A 23,600-nucleotide genomic window follows, 5' to 3' on the forward strand; every position below is an offset into this window, starting at 1 on the left:
TCATTGGATCTGATATTTAGCATTTTTCTTACTATCTGAAATAGTGTTGTTTTAATCTGATTGCTGAAAAAACAGACAAATTTAAAGGTGTAATATGTAAGAATTTACCACCTGTCATATTCATAGTAAAAATAAATAAGGTGCAATATATCACCGGTGTAACCGCTTACTTCGGCTAACTGTTGCGACTGTTAGCTGGTTAGCTCAGTCAGTCGTACAGCCAACAAGTCGAACTGGGATCTGAGAACCAGGAGACCGTTACTGTTTACACTGCTAGCATAGGAGCCCTGGACCGGGACATGCTAACTTCAGTAGTTGTTTCAGCAAAACAAAACAAAGACATCATAATGTCAGGACTACTATTTATTCTCATTCTGCTGATTTTTCATATGTTTTGTAATCTTTTCAGGTTAAATTCTTACATAATGCTGTTGGCTCTGATGTAACATACAGCAATACTCAAGTAACGTTGCTCAAAATTGTACTCAAGTAAAGGACTGTAATCAATGTATATACTGACATTCCATTACTGCTGATGTCTTGTAAAATGGCAAGTTTTAATCTATAATGTATTTTTTTAATTCAGCTCACAGCCGTCAATTATTTTCGTGAGTAAAGTCTAAAGAACAAATCATCTGCGCTTTTTTTTTTTTTTGTCAGTGGAAGATTTAACAGAAAACTATATATTTTCTGAGCAGTATGCAGACTGTTGATACACCAGTGACATGATATGAGAAAAGAAACTCGAACAATACTGCAGCATTAAACACATGGCTTCAATTATCTGGAGAAAGGATCCGTGGGCGAGGATGTCACATTCCTCTGAATCGAGGAACAGCCGCCCACACGCATGTATCATCTACACAGCTACGGGCAATACTTAGAGAATAACATTGACACAACAGTCAGGTATGTATCATGCAGATCAGGAGCACCAGAATAGAAATGAATGCATTTTTTGTTTTACTAATCAGCGCTGATGTGCCAGTGCATCTTTCTCTTTAGGCAACACAATTGATGTCGCTCATTTTTTCACCTGAATGTTCTTGATCTAAATCTGACTCTCTCAGTCACTGAACAAAGCTGCAGAAATGCATGAAAGGCTCTCTATGTGAAGTTCTATAGGGGGAGCTTTGGTTTAACTACACAACAGAGTACCTGTGCCTCACTGAGGGAGACTCACAGCTCCGGGCTTACCCTCAGGCCAGAGCCTGACTCTAGACCCCATCTGATGCCTGCTGGGAGATACAGATGCTCTCTTCCTGTCCCACTCATAAACACACTCTGTGGGCACAGAGCCACTTTACAGTCTGCCTGTCTAAAGGCTACTGAGGTAAAATATATTTTAAGTATCACAAAAAAAGTACCCATTATGCAGAATGTCCCCTTCCATAATGTTTATATGATTGCTTTATCATTGCAGTGAAATTAGCATGTATGCCGCATATCGATGTAGCTTGACAAGGTAGAATAAACTTCAGATAATTAATATACTGTGAAGCAGTGTAGGTTTTGAGTGTAATGTATATTGTACATTTTCTGTGTTTACATAGCATTTGTTGTTCTTTGTTTTGTTTCATTAAAGCACGATAAAAATATCTTGAAAAACTCGTAGCAACATCTGCACAGATACAATGCATGTATTTACCTTAATCATTCTCGTGGATTTTTTTTTATCCAGAAATCGCATAAAAAACAAAAACAAAAAAAACTACACAGAGTCGGACAATCAGAAAAATGCTGTCGATAATCAGCCGACTGTTATCCTACAGTGTAAACAAACAGGTAAATATACTGTACGTCTAGCATTTACTTTTATTGGTATACTTTTTGAGTAATAATATCAGATACTTTAAGACTTGTACTCGAGTAATATTGGCATGGGTGATTTTTACTTTTACCGGTAATACATACACTTTTACAAGTCATATTTTAGTGATATGGTAATATATGTTTGTAGCAGATAATGAGAATACTCAAATTAAGTAAAGGTACCTCAAGTTATACTTTTTGTACAACACATGAAAAAATATACTCGCTGTCCACCATTGCTCAGCAGCATGTGGCTTTGTCAAGTCAAATGTTATATTCCACTTTAGCAAAAGTAATGATATCCCATTAAAACATTACTTTGGTAAAAATGAAACTCACCCACATGAACAGTAATAGTCTTAGAGTAATCAGCATTTTTCTTATCAGCATCAATCTTACTGCTGATGAAATAAATGAATATGAAAATGTGCTGCTTCGGCTCTCATGCAGCATGTAATCTGCAAAGTAACTAGTAAGGGATCAAATAAATGTAGTGGAGTAGCAGACTGCATTTGCCTCCAAAATGTGGAGTGGAATTATAAAAGATCAGAAAATGGAAAGGCTAAAGTAAAGTACCTCAAATATGCACAGTATTTGACTAAATTTGTTGTTGTTATTTTTTATATAAATGATTGCAGTGTTATCTGCAGCATTCTAATGTCAAGGGACTATCCTACTTGCTATTCAAATGTTCAGTAAAACACATTTTTGGTTACTGAATTCTTCATTGAAACATGTGACCATAGCATGAATATGAATCTTCTCCTCCAGGCTGCCACCACTTATGATTAAAAGTGCAGCAACTCTCAGGCTTTCCAATGCAAAAATATTTCATTCATGTGTTGAAAGAAAATATATGCAAACGTTGCTGCTGACTCTAAAACCAAAAGAATACAATGCACTGTTTCACACTGTAAGTGCTGAGTGTGCAGCCATCACTTTAGGTGTGGCGCCGAGCTGAGAGGGGCATGACTCACCATGGCCAGTGGCACGATGCCCACCAGGTCCTCCTGTGCCACTCGGATCTCCGTCTCAGCTTCTTGGGTTGCAGCACGACTGGCTGGGTACTCCACCTGCCAGGCCATCCAGCGGCTGCCCAGCGGCTCTGGGAAACTTTCCATTTTCAGATCCACCTGGAGCACCCTCTGAACCCCCATCTCAGACCTGCCAGAGTACAGGAGAAAAAAAAAAGATAGAGTCAGTGAATGGTTAGGCAGATGGCTGGACGTGAGCTTGATAAAGCAAAAGTGGGAGCGCCGTGAGAGCTCATTCAACCTGCTGTGTAGTCTAATAACGACAAAAGGTAAAGGCTTATGAATGTTTCTGTAGCTGAAATCTTTGACATTTTACCACCTGAGAATCTTCAAAATGTCAAGTCCCTTTGTGTTTTACTCGCTGGTCAACCCTCTGCTTCTTGGAATAATATCACCACCCCCTTTTTCTTCATTCCTCGCACTCTTTTCCAGAGGTGCACTGTAAATACAACCTATAATCTCATGGCGGCTCCTCGGAGCAGTTCAAAGGAATGCTCCCCTGCTATGGTGTTGATGCTCTGGTTTGCCCTTCTCTGCCACGGCAGAGTGTAAATATACGGAATGCTTTGGCACGATCTACGGCAGGCCTGAATTAAGTCAGACAAATGGAGAGCGTTGATAATAAAATTTCCCGTGGCGCCATAAGTCTCTGGTGCTCAGAGTTTAAATATAGCCTGGAGGCAGGAAAGGTCAGCTTTACACGGCGGCTGGAGGAGATGGGAAATGGCACAAGATCTGTTAGCCACGTCTTGCGTGTCAAATGGCAGGACTTGGGGCCAATAAATTTCATGCATGGTCTCTGTGGCACACCGGCACAAAACAGCATCTTGTAATTTGAACACGGTGAGGGGGGGAGAGACAGAGAGGAGGAGATGAATAAATCCACATGGTACTCTGTTTGGAGAGGAAGGCTGCATCTGACATGGAATAACATACTGCAAAGCAGGAGGCAAGAAAAAAAAAGAAAAAGGTGTTAGACAATGGAACATGGAGGGAGCTCTAAAACTATAGGGAACAGCATAACTGTACCCTGCTGCTGACTATACTCTCTTATTTAGCTATCTTAGGCTGTAGCTCAATTAGCCTAAAAGCTGGTAAAAGTGGCCCTGTTATGGGGGAAGTCACTGAAGGTAAAGGGCTCAGCTCAACCAGGCTCAGTCGCCTCAAAGTGAACACAAGTGACTCCAATCAGAACTAGGACTTTGGGGACAAGAAGACGTGGCAGGCGGGGACAGGAGAGGCATGAAGTGACAGAGCACAGAGTGAGTCGGACGACAGTAAAAACAGCGTGTAGAGCTGGAATATTTTCACATCTCACACTGTAAATTGTGTATTTATTTTGTTTGAATGAGCAGTGTTTTTACAATGAGTTAACGAGTAAATTGAGCTTTTTATTCATTTGATAAAAGAGAGTAACTCGAATTCAGACGATGTACGGTTGTATTTTTCTGTTCAGGTGAAATATAACAAAGAACAAGTATTTTTTTTGTGTGTGTGTGTTTATTGAAGAGAATATCTGTAAAAGTATTTCCTCTCTCAATGGCAAATTCAATATCAAGTTAACAAAATGGTGCCATAAACAGAGATCACACATCTCAGCAAAGACAACAGTGCAAATGTATAACATGGAATATAATGAAGAGAGGACTAAAAACAGTAAAACAATAAATTAGAGAAAATGCTCTATCCACCAATCCCATGTTCACGTAAATCTGAAACTGAAACTCCACATCATTTTCAAATTATTCAGTTTTATTCTGAGGGAATGACGGATTTGTCACACAGCAGAGCATAACAACCCACATTTCACATCCAACAAAGGTGCGTATAAATAATTAAGACGACAACCAAATAACTTGTGTCACATTTCATAACAGCATACCAATCAGTGTACTGAGCCATTGAAGGCGTACTATGACATTGTGGACTTACATAACTGTCCCACAATGCTGGAGAAAAAGACAGATGCTAATCTCTGCTTGCAAACCGGTACAGCCACGAGCATTAACAGGGAAACGGAGTAAACAGATGATGAACCGAACGTCCAGAAATAAACCTCCGCAGTCACTGAGCGTCACACAGGACCCGTGTCAGACATCAGCCCAAGTGGCCTACTTTCTACAGCACAGGCAGACTTTAGCTGCAGAAAGGTTGCTCTGGCAAACATCACACATTTTATATTTGCACTGAGACAGACAGGCAAAAGAATGGAAGCGAGTGCACAGCAAGAAGGTTTAATTATGCTGTACATACGCTACTGAATACAAGAACTTAACTCCCAGGTTCACAAAGCAAAAGGGCTTCTAGAGAAGACAGAAAGCTTGACTGTTATTAGCTTTGTTTTTTTCCTTCAGGGACGTCAATTATTTTCCTCCTTGCATGATCCAGTTGGCAGAGTTTAACAGCAGCTGTGAATGCTATGAATTTTATATGTTTAAAAAAAAAAAAAAAAAAATATATAAAAAAAAAAATATATATATATATATATATATATATATATATATATATATATACATATATATATATATATATATATATATATATTAAAAGTGTTGAGTAAAAATAGTCCCTCTGCTCCATTTTAACAAGCGTCTTATTAAGTATTTTTGTAACAGAACAATCCAACTTTGAAAGAAGAACTTTAAAAATGACAGCAATATAGAAAACAAGGACGAGTGAAGGGAGGAGAAGAAAAATTGATCTCAGGGTAGTGTATTGCCGACATGAAGGACAAAAGTGAAGACATGCAATGAAATTCATTCAATTCAAAAAGCCTTTATTGGCATGGGAACAGAGCCTTACAAAAAGTTTCAAATAAAACAACAAAATAATAATGGCTGGTTCCCAGCCTCAATGACTATATATCCAGAACACTGCAGTGTACCTCGCTTTCAATCTACCCAAATTCTCCCATGTGACCCCCCTCCTCCGAGACCTCCATTGGCTTCCGGTTGCGGCCCGCATCTGATTCAAGACGATGGTGCTGACCTTCAAGGCTGTCAACGGAACTGCACCCATCTACCTCCAAACACTAGTCAGATCCACAACCCCATGCATGAGCACTTCCCTCTACTACATCAGCTGGCCAGCTGGTACCGCCATTGCTGAGAGCAAACAAATCCCGCTCAGTGGTGGAATGAAGTTCAGCCCAATGTCAGGACAGCAGAGTCATTGCCATCTTCCGCAAGAGACTTAGGACTCATCTGTTCAGACTTTACCTCGACTCCGTATGGCACGACTCTTTTTAATTTAAAACATTCAAAGAGTGAACATTATCAACAGAGTGAGTAGAAACGTGTCGATGCTACGTCAATTAGTACTTTAATAAGTCAACAAAATAAGCTCACAACATGTCAAAAACTTTAGAGACTTTATTTTATCTTCCTTTCCAAACAGAACAATATAGTATAAACACTGCAACATTTTTTGAATTTAATGTGTTTATATTTACAGACATAAGCAGTGTGCAAATGGTCAATACAAGACTACACAAGTGATTGATAGTCTTCATGGTGGATGTTTTCCATTGGAGGCGTGTTGCAGCAGCTCTGCTGTGTTTGTACATTGCTGTTCTTTGCCCAGAAGGTTTTTGTTAAAGTCCGTGTCAAGCAAATTCAGCCAATTTCTTCTAAACACATTAAATAGGTCATAAATGTATTTCCTTAAAATATGTAAAAAGCCATTTAACCATTTAGAATTAAATTTTAGAGCTAGGCTCAAAAGCTGTGTTTCAACATTTCTGTGTTAAGGATTTAATGGGCGGGTCAGAAATCATGGCGAGTTATTTGCATAAATCCAGCCCTGCTTGGAAGTGGTATAAATACATTCAGCGCATTAGCTTCGGTGGTTTTTCCACTCGCTCTCGAGTCTTGGATAGCATCTCTTACAATAGTTTGCAGCTGGCTACCAGTCAACCAGTCAGCTAAACAGTCATGTCTCCTCCACATCGCTCGTGCATCTTTCCTGGATGCCACAGTGTGCAGGGTAACGGCGCTGTTAGCTTATTTAAGTTTCCTAAGGACGACAACGTAAGTAAACGGTGGATCGATTTTGTCAAGAGGAGCTACTGTGAAGAGCTCAAAATCGCCACCAACACCCGTCCCTGCAGTGTCCACTTTACCCCCGATAGTTACAGCAACTATCACCAGGTAATGTCTGGATATCTGAAGAGTCTGTTGACGCTGGTCAATGGGGCCAAACCGACCCTCTCCGTCCCGGGCTTGCATCCTCCCATCTCACCGACAGCCGGTGCCACCATCATGGCCCCAGGCATTATGTGCCCGCCTGCAACCGTCTCCGTCCCGCCGACAGTGGATGCTCTCATCTAATCTTCTCATCTTCTCATCTAATGTTAATCATGACATGATTTGGCCTCATTCCCTGAGCGGAGTCCATCTGACAGCACAATGATAATCCACAGGTAATATTTTATGTCTACCAATATAGCTATGACAAGGAATTATATGTAGACTGGGGTTTTACGTTTGTGTGTAATGTCAAACATGGACTGTGAGGAACGAGGCTGAGCACTATCAGTGTCTGACTCAGAGTCAGTTTCTGGCTCTGATGGCTCAGACAGGTCGGGCTGGGTCCGTCCGATGACGCTGCTAGCTTCCATTGTTACTGTAGGTTATGTCCTTGTACACTACATGGAGGAGGCTCCCCTCCCACATGTGGGCGTGGCTCCAGCGCCTCTAACTGGCACGCCTCCAGCATTTCACAGCAGAGAGAAGTGCTTGTTTTTCCATGATTTTGAGACCTAATTTTATATACTTAGCAATTTTATTAATCTTTCAAATTTGGCTCAGTGGTCAATGACACATGTTTCTGTGGTGTGACAAACTCACACATTTATTTCTGCTTTACACGGACTTTAATAGCCAGGTTGCCTGAGTCTTTTTGGGATGTTGTAATCTGTAGATAGTAGTTGTCTCTGATGTTGGTACAACTGGCAGGTGGTTAAAAAGTGCAGCTCGGCTTCCACCTCCTGCTGTGTGCATTGTCTTTCCTCTGGGGAATCAGGTGTGCCTGTGGCGGCCTCTCTCCACGGTCAGGCTGTGCTCAATGAGTCTGTACATGGTCAAGGATATCCGTAGTTCCGGATCGGTCACAGTGCTCAGGTGATCTACCAGTGAGTACTGCATTCCAGTTTGCTCTGATTTTTGGTTGATACCTTAACAAGGAAGAGGGGCTCAGGGGGCTTCTCTCAAGATTCTCATGTTGGTGAGGGTTTTGTGATGGAGTGTGTTACTCAGATGATAACAAAATGTAAAAAAAAAATAATAATACATACAAATAGTAAAATCTGCATATATTATTTGGAGTTTTCCATTGGATATGGAGGATGGATTTGCAGAGTTCTGCATGCAGAGTCTCAGATTGGTGAGAAATAAGTTACTTAACACATTCTAGCATTTTACACTGGATACGAATTGGGATGTACAACCTGTTCTTATTTATGGCAAAAAAAGTCTTTCTAAACCATAATTTCTCCTTGGCCATTCTTTGACCTTAATTAGCAACATTCATGTATGGAAATAAAATCTGTGGCAGTCTATTGTGATTTAAGGAAAAATGTGTAAAAGTGCTCCATGCACAAAGCTGTGACTATAATAAATATGTAACAAGTAATAAATGTTCATGTCAAAAACTGTTTATTTAGGGCGTTTTTATGAAGGCTCTTAAAAACAAAAGCTGTTCCTGGTTGTATATCAAGCCAGCCAATGAGTTATAAAGCAGATGGCAAATAGTGTGAACAATAAACAGCCATTTTAAGCTCTTTACCTCACAAAGAAAGCCTGGCAGCAGTCTGTTTTTGATCGTCCGCTGTACTTGACCCCCATTGACACACGTCATAAAATGAAACCTGACGGAGACATGGGTGTCAGGGTGAATGAGGCTCAGACGTTGAGTCACAGACATCAGCCACACACACCAGCATGCCATCCTGAGCCGACCTCCCCGCTCCAAGTCTGCTAATCGCATGGCTCGCTGGGGGAAACTGTTCATTTCTCTGTCACTTCCAGCATGGGGTCTAATTCAATTAGCAACAAAAGGCCTATGGATGCTTGCCACACAGCTGGCCTCAGCCTGATAATTATCTGTGAACTAGCTGCGGTTTGACTAAATCAGAGGCCAGACAGACGACCGGAGGGCAGCCAAAGGCAATAGAGAGGGGCTCGGTAGATAACAGCCCCTAAAGTTGGAAGCAGCTGGCCCTGTGGCTTTGGGGACAGGACTTGAGAGGAAATCAGAGTTGACAAGGTGCCGCCCGAGAAGCTGACAACCGACTCACTGAGAATAGCAGGGAGATGGCTGAGAAGATGCTGTTTAGGCACATTCAGGATGCCCATTAATCACAATGATGCCAAGAGATCTGCAGGGAATGCAGTGACACACAACGCAACATAAGTGAATAGCTTTGCATCATAATGCATGTGTTTAAGATGCTATATCTAGCTTTTTCATACATCAAAATGACACTGTAAAGTCAATCGTTGACATAAATAACAGAGGCGAATGTGACGACTAGTGACAAAAGCCTCTCACTCCACTGTTAATGTCAGCGCTACAGTTTTTACCATAAACTCTGTTTATGGTAAAGACCCTTCATGACAGAAAGAGGGCTAAATACAGAAGTTCTACCAAAAAACAAGTACACAGTAAAATTCTGTGCAAGTAATTACAGGTTTACAAAAGTCAGACTAAATGGCTACAGAATTTAAAGCAAGCAAAAATATCTAGTCTCAAAGAACCCACAGCTAGTTTAAAACCAGACTAGAGACAAACTTAACTTCATACAAAGAAAGGTTTAAGAATTATTTCTACTTTCAAATATTTTATCAATATGCAGGAAAAGATGGCTTAATTCCCATGCCAAATTATTGTCAGCTTTAACAGAGGAGCAATAGAAAGTATCCGGACTGAACAATCACAAATTGGCATGCTACATGCATGGCCCAGGACAGGAAGTCTCGACAGCAGGTGAATAAAACCACCCAGAACATCATTGGTACCCATCTACAGAGCATCAGTTATATCTGTGAAGTGAGGTGCCTGCATGGAGTCCAGAGGATACTAAAAGTGGTATGGTAGTCAGGAAAAAAGTTACAGTACAGCAAGGGATGACTATAGCCTGGATTTTAAATGACTCTATTTGATATATTACAGGGTGATAGAGACAGTGAAGAAATTGGCTAAACTTTTAATCCATGTTGGACTTTAGTACCTCAGTGCAGAATCAGGCATGTATTCTGGGTCACCTTACATGGGTTACTCACCAGGTGCACCCAGTCTGTCATCTATGGCTTGACAAACATGAAGCCAATTACAAGCAGCTCGCATCATTACAAACACACGCCTCTTTTTTGTAACGGGTCCAAAAAAAACATTGTCATGACTCCCTATGGTGAGCCTCCACTCCCCTCCAGATACATTTGAGGCATTTTGACATCCTCCAAAAAAAAAAAAACACAGGAAGATTCTGACCCAATGGCATCGGTAAAGAGATTTTAACGTTCTTTCTTTCTTTCTTTCTTTCTTTCTTTCTTTTTCTAGAGCAAATAATATCTGATACTGGAACATGCAGACTCACACCCAAAACTACAACCAACAGCGACATTTGAACATATGCACAGCTGTCACAATTGTGTTGCATGCAGTAACTGCAAAAGGTCAACACGTGTACCAGCTTTAAAAAAAAAAAAAAACCTTTAAAAAATAAAATGAAAAGCACAACATTTTTAAACTGATAACGTGCAGCTCCAGTGACATTGTATACCCCTTTTCACGTATCAAATGTGACATCCGATATGTAGAAAAAACAAGGAGGCGAGTTAGATTCTGCGGCAAGACATTTTGCAGATGCCAGTTATCCTATTTCAGATTTTGCAGTCTGTGGCTTTGACATGATGACTTTTAATCGTCGTGGTGGAAATGTGTGATCAAGTTTACTCCAATGTGAATCCAGATGTACAGTATACGAGTTAAAATACTACACCCCGATGCTTAAATGTAGAATTAGATACAGCCTGTTTTCTATGATTCATCTTGTCTCTCTGTAGCAGTTGGTCCCATTTCCAGTGTGTGTATCAGTGCGAGGCGTATGAGGCGTCAATGCTTTGGAATTGTATTTTCGGCATGTTTGTAATGATGTGAGCTGCTGGTAATTGGCTTCATGAGTGCGTAACAAGCCCTGGATGACTGAGTAGGTGCACCTGTAGAGTAACCCATAAATACATTGAGGTGACCCAGAAAGCATCCCTCATTCTGCGCTGAGGAACGTTCAAAGTGGACTTAAATGTTTGCACACTTTTTTCACTCTCTCTAAAAAAAAACAATAATAATAAGGACATTCATAATACACACTATAGTCTGAATCTTGTTTGTTCTCTGTGCAATTCCTCCCTTGCTGTAGGACAAAAAAATGTAACAGTCACAATGTAAAGCTTTCAACCTTCTTATAATGGAAAACAAACACCAAAAGTTATTGGATCAGTTCCTGTATCGGCCGATACACAGAGTTCTGAGAGATAAAAAGGATAAGATACTTGAAATATGAAGTCCGACAGGTTTGCTTTCTCCTTATTTCTGTGATAATGTTTAAAAGGTTCTGAAAAGGACTGTCAGTTTTTAAGATAACATGAATTATCCTTAGCCAGAAAAGATCAAGGCTTCCCTCGTTTTCGTTAAAACCAGAATGACTTGACCTCAATTCCATTCAATTCGCCTTGTTGTGAAGATATCACTTCACTGTGCACTGTAGTCCTTTCTGTTGGTGTATTAAAGCTATATTGCCTGACTTTCAGAAACTATTTAGTAAGCACTGCAGCATACAACTAAACGGGACTGGCATCGGCATGTTTCTGAATGTCTGTCTGACCTACCAACATTTACTAAGGGGGGTTTGGTTAGGTCAGTTGTGATTACCCAATATCTAAATAGTTACTGAATAATTTTCTGTTGATTAATACTTTCAGCTAATATAAAAAAGCTTTATTCTTTTTTAGGTTTTCTTTTTCAGGTAGTTTTAGTGTTGTAATGTCCTCAACATCTTCCACTTGCCCTTTCAAAATGTGTTATCAACACACCCAAACTTGTATTGTTCAACTTTTGTCTTCACCAATTACACGGTCTCAAAAGCTCTCTGTAGAGGTGACTGAGCTCCATCTTATCTTGATGGAGCACGTTCGAGCGATATTGAATTTGGGCTGCAAGACGGTTAAAGAAAGACTGATTTAAATGTCAAAATGAATAAACAGACATGAGACAAAGTTACCAGAGAAACTCCTTTTTGAGAAGATTTCTCTAGAGAAAGAGCTGTAATTGACAGAAATTCTATTGTTCCATTATCAGACTCACTGTGTCATTGTGACACTCCTTGTTTAATCTCTCCCTGATGTGAGGATCTGAGTGTCCACTGCCTCACCCAATGGGGATTGGAGAATAAGGGAGAGTATAGACAGAGAGCTTTTGTTGGATAAATGAAGTGACATTTTCAGGTCCAATTTGTTCATATTCCAACTTGCAGCTCAAGTTTTAAGATACGTCTCCTGGTAATATAGTAAGAGTAGAACAACAGACTGATGACTGGTAAAACATTTGAAGCTCGGGCCCGATGGCTTCTTCTTAGGATGTTTAATGTATAAGATACATAGAGGAAGATCATGTAGAGTACATAGCATGAAGGGCCATAACAAATCTCAACAGAGCAGGACGTAACACTGCTGAATTACTGTAACAAGAGATGCTGAGTGGAAACAGAATGGCAGATGAAGATGCATAATGCAGGCTGGTGGAACCAGAGACGATGCAGTCGACGGCTGTGTGAGGTAGCTGTGGTGGTGGTGGTGGTGGTGGTGGGGGGGGTTCTCATGCAAACTCTAAACTACTTGTGGAGGAAAAAAAATAATCAAATTTGTGGCTTCAGTGGTGCTTGAAAACAGCACCCTCAAACTCTGCTGTTCTCATGCTCCGTCACCTGGAACAGCAATAAACCAGTCAGCACAATGGATCCAGGACACACACATTCATACACACACGCACACGCACACACACACACACACACACACACACACACACACACACACACACAAAGACCTATGCATACATGTATGAGCACACACAGTATATACTGCACACTAGTGCATCCATGCATGAACTGTATCTGCACACGCTCAAACAAGGTGGACCTAATCCCTCATGCAAGATTACGTTTTGTGAATGTGATATTAACATCTACATGCAACAAACTGTAGAATATATTGGCTGCTACACATGTTTGCATGTCCATTAAACCCCCTGCTACATGCAAAAGATTGAGAAAAAACAAGCACACCATACAACCCTGCTGAAAACAGTAGTGGTGCAACAATGAGTAAGAGGGAATAAATATTTACACAATTTAAAAATGTTTTGTGTAAGGGCTACAGCTAACCACTATTTTCATTCATTATCATTTAAACTTGTATTTATATAATACGACTAGAATGTCATCCTTGGCTATAGCAACCATTATACAGCTGATGGCTCAGTTAGAGATGGCCCTTCAGTTTGCCTGGACCGACTACTTGGATGATGGGAGAGTCAGCATGGGCAACGGTGCTCAGCTCAGCTGGGTATAGCAGCCTAAGAGATAGACGTAGGTTAGTTTGAAGACAATAGATACAGTACGGAGGTGATTTACAGTGGCTTTGAACAGGACTATGACTCCAGGGATGAGAAGACATGGCAGGCAGGAACAGGAGAATCATGAAGCAGAAGAGGAGAGAGAGAGAGTCGGCCGTCAGCAGGTGGTGAAAACGACACGTAGAGCGGATAAATTTCACATCTTTGACCAAACCAGAGGTGATTGTGAAAAGAAAAACCAAGACAGCTGTGAGTTCAATCTTTTTTATGTCAAGTTTGAATGAACTGTGTTTAACGTGAATTACGACCGTGAACGGTTGTATTTTTCTGGTTAGAAAGGAAAATGGATCTGAGAATATTTCCTTTCTTGACATTTTGTGAGTTTATTTTGTACATTTATCACATCTAAAGACAAGAGAGCTAGTACAAAGTGGTACTATTTGACAGGAAAGACAAGGGCTAGCTTAGCCTGCTAACTTTAGTAGACATTTCTGCAACACATTATACTGTACTCTTTGACATAAAGTAAAACTTTGTTGTTTCTTCACATTCTGTTATAATGTTAGTACATATTTGGTTGTGTTTAAACCAAAATTCTGTCCATATCTTGCATATTTCCTTTAATCGTCTGATTATCTTCTCAGTTAATTCTTTAAAAAACAGTGTAAAATGTCCATTACAGTTTCCTCCATTCCATTGTGAAGTCCTAAATGATATTGAAAAACCAAAATATTCACTTTTTTAAAGATATAAAACAGGAAAAAAAAAAAAAAAAAAAAGACTTTTTACAATTTGGGAGCTATTCGGAAATTTGACTTAAACATTTGATCAGCCAAATAGCTGCAGGTTAATTTTCTGTCAACTTCATTAATGGACTAATCATTTCAGTTTTGCCCCTCAACCTCAGTGCAAATGACACAGAGTACTGTGACACGGGACTTGATAAGCTTTGGCTTCTCCCGCTTTTCCCTTTCGGCCATGTGTGTTGTATTATTTGAACAATGATGAAATGTGATGCTTATGAATTGACATGTCCGAAACAAACAACATAAATAAATAAATAAATAAATAAACTGTCATGCAGCATTGTTATTAATGTATGGCTAATGGGCCTGATTCATAACATCTTACCAAAGTGTGGAGCTGCATGTGAATGTATTGTCAAATCTTTCAAACTGGCTTCTCCTGCTGTTATTCTTTTATAACAAATGCTGACAAAACTAAAACTGCCACTAAACTTAGCTAAGCATTTTGAAATGCAGACAAAAAGGCAGGTTTTTTCCTCTTACCGGTTTTGTATATTCATCCTTATGCTAAAGTATGTTTCCGGCAAATTTTATCTCATAGTATTATTATGTCTTTATCCTAAAAAGATCAAATATTAGACTTTGATTTATATTTGTCGATATATAATCTATAAAAGCAGCAAACTCATTCGAGGGGGCAGGTGATTGAAACAACAGTGGTGTTGTGACATAGGTAAATGGGAAGAACAGAAAAATTCCACATTTCAGCTGCATCCCTGAAACGGCTTTGTGCTCTGACTCTGCGGAGAAAACGTGCCAAGCCTAGTTTGACAGAAGTCGGCTAAAGATGCATTGAGCTGCACAGAGCAGATACAAGATAAAACACATTGTGCCGACTCAGGATATGCAGCACAACAAAGTCCAAAATATGAACAATAAACATACTCAAAACAGACCAAAATCAAGAAAAAAATGACTAAATAAAAAAAACAGTCTGAGCAACTCAAGCAGCACAATATCAAGCAGGCGTGTCAGTCTGCTTTTGAAATGCCCCCTGTGGGACATGATGTCATGAAATGGATGGAACAAAACAGCATTGAACACGGCCGGTGAAAGAGATGTGCCCAGTGGAATCAAGGGGTTACTTCTCAGCCTGCCAAATGCCCATTCTATATCATTCTAGGCCTGATTTCTAAGAATAGACCCCTGCGGTCACAGCATGACACCCCGACCAGTAAGTCTGATCTGAAGTCACATATTCAGGCCCTATGATTAGCTCCTCTGCAATCAAAGCAAATCACTCAGAGCCTGACTATGCTATAGTCATGGGTACATTCAAAAACCAGAATGTTAATCCTGACTTTACAGCGAAGAGAAGAAACACTGAATATAGACTTAAGTTTCTTATTACTATGATAATGTTTAATATCAGGCTTCTTGGCTATTGGAAAAGCCAAGGATGATAAATCCATTAGTATCTTAAAAAATTATAATAATTCTAGATTTCTATAAAAGTACATGATGGGCGACGGGGGAAAGAAAATAACGAAGGGTGAAGAGTGGGGGTTGCGGTTTGGAGAGAGCGTGGGAAGAACTCAGACGGCCATACCCAGTGGGCCTTTTCAATTCAGCCTTGTCCAGGTTAGACAGAGAGATAGTGATGGGTGGAGAAAAGGTGTAAACTCCCCTGAAACACTGTCAGATAAAGGGAAGACAGGAATGAAAATAATAGTGATAAATGTCAGCAAGGTGTAGCAGCCGCTGTGGCTCTCAAGGTTCATGGTTATGCAGAGATGTAGTGGCCACAAGAGAGTTCGAGGCGGATGGAAGAGAGAGAATTCGCACAAGAATACAGACACTTCAAGAGTAGAAGAGACTGGATTTATGTCATGATTTAAAAATATGTGCGATGCCTGCTGACGGTGAAAAGATATCACGTCTTCCAAGTGTATTCATTTTGAAGTTCACACATGAATCATTGTGGCAGATGAGAGTGAAAAGGACGTGATTTTCCTGTTCCGCTGGCGCTCCATGTGCTGATCATCGCTGCGCAGAAAGTGAAAAAGCACCCAAACTGACACTTTCAAATATCTTTAAAGGAACGGTTCACCCACAGACGGAAATTCAATCATCATCTTCTCACCCTCACCTCGAAGAGTCAGGTGAAGTACAAAGTTGTAACCCACAAAACATTTCTGGAGCTTCAAAGCAAAACAGTGTTGCAGCATTTTTCTAGGCAACTGAAGTAGCTGGGGACTTGATTTAAAACGTGAAAAGGCAAACGGCGAGATCTCAACTCAATTTTACACACCCTCAATGCGTGGTAAAGCTCATGCACCCAATTCAGACCAGTCGTGTGCCAACGCCTTACAGTGAGGACTTTTGCTTTAACTATACTGTAAATAATTTATTTTCAAATGTATTTGGGGGCTCAAGGCTTCTGGAGACTATGATCACACCAGATGAGTTGTATGAAGCATGAGGCAACCTCTGGGACTGAAAAATTAAGACACACAGAAGTACCAAAAACTGCAGTTCCTCAAGTGGACACTTGAGTCTGGGCCCAACAGCGAGTCAACCCCTAAAAGAGCCAGTGTTAAATAGCCCAACTTCACATCAGAAATAAACATGTTTACAGCCTGGTACAAAAGACAGTTCTTCATACTTACGAGCGTGTCCGCTTTAGAGTGACAGCTAGCCGCAAGGTGTTTGCTAGGCTTCACCTCAGCTGATTTGATTCACAGATCTTAATCTCTTGGCCCTGTTTGCCGTGTATGTGACATTTGGAGAATTTTTCTTTTTTGATTAATGTGCAACCCTTAAGTGTTAACCTGCGTACGGCTGATTGTGCTGGTGAGCGCTGAAGGAGACAGCCATGGGGATGGTTTGTTTTTTTAAACTAGTAGAATAAAAAATAGATTTATTTTTTCACTCTCGCCTCTCAACCTGTCTGCTGCAATGAGGCGCGAGGTACGGAAATCCACTGTAATGGACTATAATTCTTTATTTGACGGCTGAGTGGGGGGGAATGTACTTTACATTATGAATGTACACAGAGGAAATGGGGAAAAGACACTGCAGGATAACAGAAAGAAACTGAGTATCTGGCAAGCGCTGACTTTGTAAACACATACACACACACTCCTTCGGCATCTGCTGTTGCTTGATGTCTTGCGGCTTATCTACAGTAAGTTTTTCTGTCTGTTCGAGGAAAATTAATCGGCGGTCCAACTCAACTAAAAACAAATGTCAAAATAATGTGAGGCCAATGTTAAAATTAAATGCCCTTTATGTGTGAACACAGATAGATTGTTAGCCTAAGCTAGCTCGGTAGCTTCCAGATCAATGGGCTTGTTTAACTAACTAGACTTGCTCCACCACGTTCACTGTAACTGGTACAGCCAAGATGACGACGGCCGGTACCAACCCCTTTGGGCTTCATTCTGGCTCTTCAGAAATCTATGGGTGACATCATGGTGGTTCTGTCCTCTATTTTTACAGTCAATGGTATGGATTCATTTGAAGTTTTTCTTTCTGTTGTTTTTTTCAAAACAGGTCCCCAGCTACTTTAGTTGTTTAGGAGAATGCTGCAATGCTTGAGGACTACCAAGTTTTGGCATCACAGCAAGTAGACAATGACTAAGCAATTCTTTTCTTTTTCTTCCAAGAATCAATAATTGATTTCATAGCATTAGAAAGTTTGTAACCAGTGTCAAGTCCGCCTTGGTGAAAAAAGGTGATAACATAAAATTTAACTCTCGGTCTGACACAAAGTGAAAAGAGAAAAACCCTTTTCTCCCCTTCACCTGACAGCAACAATATGTTCTCGCAGCCTGTGAGTGCTCTTTCCATCCTCTCCAGGATTTAAGCAATAAAGATCCTTCTGTACAAAGTGGCTGCTGACGGGAGCCTGCAGTGCCCAACATTAACTTGTCAATATGACATTCAAACGGCGCCAATTTCACATTTGATTAAACTTTAATCCCAAGCTGCCTCTGAATGTATGGCTTTGTGATGGCTATACACGTGCAAGCCCGCCCGTGTATGGATCCATGTGCGTGTGCAGGATTCCAGTATTTCAAACATGTCGTGTGTTTGCTACATGAAGGCTGCACTGCACTGGTGATACAATCAAGTGAGCCGGAGCATCCCTCATGTTGCTATCATTTCCTCCAAGATACTAAACCAATACCTTTTGATTTATGGTGCGTCAACTGACATTCCTTTACACGCCCCTAAACCGGCAGAACAAGAATAGAGGAAATACTAAACTGGGCTGTTAAAAGAAGCTCTCTGGTTTAAAGGCTGTGTCTGGAATGTGATGAAAAAATATGGATTTGGGTGACAGTGTTTTAAAATTTACTACAGGAAGCATAAATGCTTGAACACATCTCTGTCTGTCACACAAATTCTTCTCGAGTATATTCCACACTGTCTCACTGAAAAATATCCTGAGCAAGTCCAGTTGGCCCGCATGACCAGTTCGCACAGCAGCCACTGATGTTGAACAAGAAGACAGAACAGTCTGAGGTATTTTAAGGAGAAAGCATTGTTGTAAGGATAAATGGATGATTGAACTGTAAGTCATTTTGAAGATTGTGGATGCTAATCCTGAGATAAATACACCGTTACATCCAACTAATGATATGTATCCTCACTGATTAAACTGTTGAGCATTTCATTTAGCATAACATTGTTAGACTCATGATGGACAGCATCAAAATTGAAATGGTGGAACCACAGTTATTGTCTTTTATCATTCTTCTTTCTTCTATGCATTACCAACAATGCAACTTGGCCAGTGACAGCTCAATCAAATGCTGCGTTCCAGAAGACTTGGAGCTACAATAAAAAGCCACTTAAGAGTTGGAATACATGTGAACTCAGATCCGTCTACCAAGACTTCATGAGGGAGCAGTTGTCTGATGTTACATAAAAACACCCACTGTGTAGGATGTATTTGTAGACGACAGTATTTGTGTAAGGCCAGTTCATTTAATATCAAGACGTTTCAAGGTATAAAAGTGGCATAAAATAAAATTAATAATGCCGTCTGCTACGTCATGTGTTGTCACTCCTCTATTTCCTTTAGATATGCAAGGAGGCAGCACTGCTTGCCAAAGAGACATTATTTTGTTATAGTCAGACAGGTTTTCATTTTTTTTTTACTTTTGCTGTTATGCACCTTGAACAGTCAGAAGACAGATGTTGGAAATTTCAGTGAGGAAATTCCCACATTGACTTTGAGTGGAAGCCGAGGGTAAGATTTGGAAGTGTTCTCCTTGTAGCAGCTAAGGTAGCGAACTCAAGGCCGTAAGTTTGGTCTCAGCATTTGTATGGACGAGCCCTAAGGCTAGTTGTTTCAAAATCAAACCATACATTTATTAATCAGAACCAGGAGTCGGAGACAGTGGGAAACAGCTGTTTGTAGTTTTCACTGTCTCAGTAGTGATGATTCTGAAACAACATTGCTGCTGACTGTCTTGGTGGTAGCTAGTGTCACTACTGTCCATATGCAAACCTGCACCCTTGCAAACTCCACAGCCCCATATTTTTTCATTTTCAAACTTGGAGACTTCCGAAATTACACCACTTAAGGCAGTTAGATTACAAACCCCTCCTTCTGGGGCCTCGAAAAGTCTTTATCCAAGTAAGCAGTTGCTGTATTACCCAAAACCTTTGAAGAGATTGTGTAAAAAATTAACTCAAGTTTGTAATTTTTTGAGGTACTGTAGTTTTCCTGCAGTTTATGGTGCTACTCACCCACATACTTGAGCCATATTTGCACAGGACCAGTATTACCTGGGAACCTCAAGTAATTTGCAATAATTCAGAGGAATCATTAGATTACCATATTTCGCAAAACTAGGAGGTCATGTAATATTATTAGTCCTGGAGGATCAGGATGTCGGTGGTTTGGGTATGTTAAACTTTTTAAACATCTGTCTTCTGTTGTCAGAAGACTGAACAAGAATGAAATTTGAGGCTCAAAATATGAAGAACAGCTGTGCTGTCAGATCAGCTGCACTGACATTAAAAATGAGTGACAGAGGGGGTTAGGACCGACAAAATGTTGCTATAAACAAGCACAGCCCCAAAGCATATTTCACTTGAGCTAAACTCTATGAGCTGCAAATCTCCCCAAAATCACAAAAGGGAATAATAATAATAATAATAATAATAATAATAATAATAATAATAATAATGCATTTCATTTAAAGGGGCCTATCAAAGCAAGGACACCGCATAAGAACAACAAACAGGAGACAATTTAATGCAAATGAGGATAAATAAATAATAAGAGGATGCAATTACATAGTGCCAGGAGCTCGGCACAGAATTCTTACTCTGCAGCCCTCACCATACAAGAGGTCACTTGGGCCGGGTTGGTAATGTCTATATAACATGAGGTCCCCTGGTAACACTTGTTCCTTGTGAAAAGGACTTATTAAAGCATACAGAATTATGCTAATTTTCAGGTTTGTAATTTTACATTTGAGTTATTACTAGAATATGTGTACATTTTATGATGCTCAAAAAGCACTTTTTTACTTCTCATACTGTCCAGTGCTGCAGCACTGTATTCCCCCTCTGTCTGAAAGGCTCTGTCTTAACTCCTGTCTCTTTAAAGCCCCTCTGCCAGAATACCCAGTCTGCTATCATTGGTCAGCTTTAACATGCCTGACCCTGTACCACTCACTCAGCTCTTTTGTTTTTTTTCCAGCTTTACTGAAGTTAACTTAACTTCTACCATGAATAAAGGCATACATTATATAAATGTAAAAAGTCATGGACAAGGTGTTTCAGGAGCAGTGTATTCTGTTGGAAAGAGGAACCTTTTTAACTTTCAAGTCCTTTAAGATTTGAAGAACCCAACAGTAGGTGAAGCAGTTACAGATAGATCCCCTGACCAACTACTACAGCTACTATACTACTATACTTTAATCAATTGCATACTGTGACTAAATGATAATAATCCAATAATCTAATATATAATGAAATGACACTCACAAAGGCCATGTTTTTACCACTATTCTGCCTATAATAGGCATAATACTATTTCTTTTACCTATTTTAAAATTACTTTGTAATTCTACTCTCACCACATATCCCAACAGCCTGCATTAGCCCAGAAGAAATTCAATGTATTTGTTTTACAGGAGGTTTTGAAGGTATAAGGTATATATATAAGGTTTTGTTCAGGCCAGTCACCAGGATGTAATGTTAGCAGTTAACAACTCATCAAACCACAGTAACATCAAAGTTTGACATTTGTACCAAATTTGGCTTATCACACTCAAAATGCATGCTAATTAGCCCCCTGTCAGGGCAGTGGCATTATAACCAGAGTGACCAGAGTTGGAGCACACTTGGACACATTTCTGGGCGTTTTTGTGGCGTTTTATGGGAAGTCAGACTTCATCCTTGAGCGGGCAACAAAAATTAGTGTTTTAAGCCAAACCATGATGCTTTACATACCTTAACCAAGTAGTTTTCTGCAAAGGCACAATGTCGTTACAAAAGAGAAATTGAAAATTCAACTGAAACAAACGTTAAGTTGTAACATAAAGCAATCTCCAGTTTAACGTAAATGTGGTTTTGCAGACATGCTTAACTAACATTTATTCTGGCTGTTAGGTTGAGATGTTGTCTACTGCTTCAGGATCAGGATGTGATCATGAGCTCAAGTGCTCTCAGCTTATGACCAGTGAGGGACCACCACGGCATTTAGTTCCACGTTGCCTTTCTATTAATTTCCTGTCATCTCTTTATTGTCTGTTATCTAATAAAGACATACAGTTCCTAAATATAACAGTAAAATGATGCTATAATAAAGTAAGACACTTTTAAGGGTGTTCTACACTGCTCTGCTTTATTCTTCCCAACAGGCAAGAAATACATTCAAGAAATGTAATTTCCATCTATCTTATTCACCATGAGCCCATAAGGAAATCAAGCTGCTACATTGGAAATAGCCCACAGAGCCTGAATTAAAACCCACTTTTAATAAGCATCCGATTCCCTTTAATTTAATCAATTATTCTTTACCCCTTTCTAACGTGCACACAGAGAAAAGGACTGAGTACTATTAATTATACGATTATAATGAACCATGGGTGGAAACCGAGGGGTTCTGGCTTGTGTGCACCAAACCCAATAAGGGGATCAAATTTCTGATTAGCTTAACAGTGTTCTGCAGCATTCATCAGCTAAAATATTCAACTCCCACATACACTCACTCTCTCGTGGCTCTGCCTCTTGCTCCTCCGTCTCGCTCGCTCAAACTGTCACGCATTTCATTTGATTAAATGTATGTGGGGAAGGGGAGAATACTGTCTTTCTAAATAAGTAACTGTCATATGTGGTCTTGGATTGGAAAGAGAAGAGGTTTTGTTATTGCTCTTATTTATATTGCTCAAATAATTTACTGCCACTTCAATAAAAATGTTCAGTTGGCAGGTTGTTCAGCTTCTACAGAGAGACTAAAAGACCACATTTTACACAAACATTAAGTAGAGACGTTACAGCAGCAGTCAGGCTTGTTCTAAGTCATCTTTCATTAGGGCATACACAGGGGGTGAAGGATGGGATGCGAAAGGTAGAGGAGTGTCAGGAGGGGAACATTCCATTATTATATTTGGTTCTTGAGAGAACCAGGGCTCAAACAGAGGCATATCAATTCCCAGACAACAGAATCTCATCTTAGAGTTAATGAAATGCGCCTTGCCAACAATTGTCTAATCAAAGCTAAATGCTTCTCTGCAGTGCAACATCATTAGAGTCCATCAGCTGAAGTAGGCTTCATGGTGTAATGGATCCCTAATGACGGCAGTTATCATCACCGGTGACCTCAGACCTTTGTGCACGACACATCACTTCCTAGTTGGTTGCACTCTATATCAGTCTCATTCATAGTGAAGCTTTCCAACTAGCAAATTGCAATATAACAAATTGCTACTTGTCCTGACAGTCACTCTCAATTTTTCCAACATCAAAGCACTTATCTCAAGGCTGGATAACAGGCATTAACCACCAGCAAAGCTGCTGATAACTCATCCAAACACACACTAGGGGGCAGCAGACACTGAGCCCTGGGGCACTGATGCAAATATGAGCAGATGAGCTGATACTTCTCCGGTCTGCACACTCGCCCTGCTTGATCTGCGAGTGACATCATGTGACCGTCTGGGTCTGCCCTTGCACCTGCAGGTGCTGTGACACTAGCAACGCCTGTCCTCCCCACTAAGGTCCTTAAAGACCCCCCAAAACCTTGGTCCTTTCAGCTCGGGCTCCGTTGGCATGGCAACAGAACCAGGAGAACACACAAGAGTCATTGACCAGAGAGGCCCAGAATATCAGATCAATGCAACCGAAGCTTCAC

At 40.3% G+C, this 23,600-nt stretch overlaps 1 protein-coding gene across 2 annotated transcripts in view; it reads right to left on the bottom strand.

Moving 5' to 3' along the window:
• The window catches only part of si:dkeyp-14d3.1 (transmembrane protein 132C), a 179,862-nt gene that overhangs the window by 44,970 nt on the left and 111,292 nt on the right, over nt 1–23,600 (bottom strand). The window contains exons 1-2 of one of the 2 annotated variants that reach the window (XM_030418241.1): nt 3,166–3,184; nt 2,790–2,976 (exon numbers count right to left, since the gene is read on the bottom strand). In XM_030418241.1, coding sequence (XP_030274101.1) covers nt 2,790–2,969 — 180 coding nt within the window. In that variant the 5' untranslated portion in view covers nt 2,970–2,976; nt 3,166–3,184. Of the gene's footprint in view, nt 1–2,789; nt 2,977–3,165; nt 3,185–23,600 lie in introns of those variants that run through there. The other variant, XM_030418240.1, reaches the window with a different exon arrangement.

The sequence above is a fragment of the Sparus aurata genome, chromosome 5 (genome assembly GCF_900880675.1).
Source record: "Sparus aurata chromosome 5, fSpaAur1.1, whole genome shotgun sequence".
Lineage (NCBI taxonomy): Eukaryota > Metazoa > Chordata > Actinopteri > Spariformes > Sparidae > Sparus > Sparus aurata.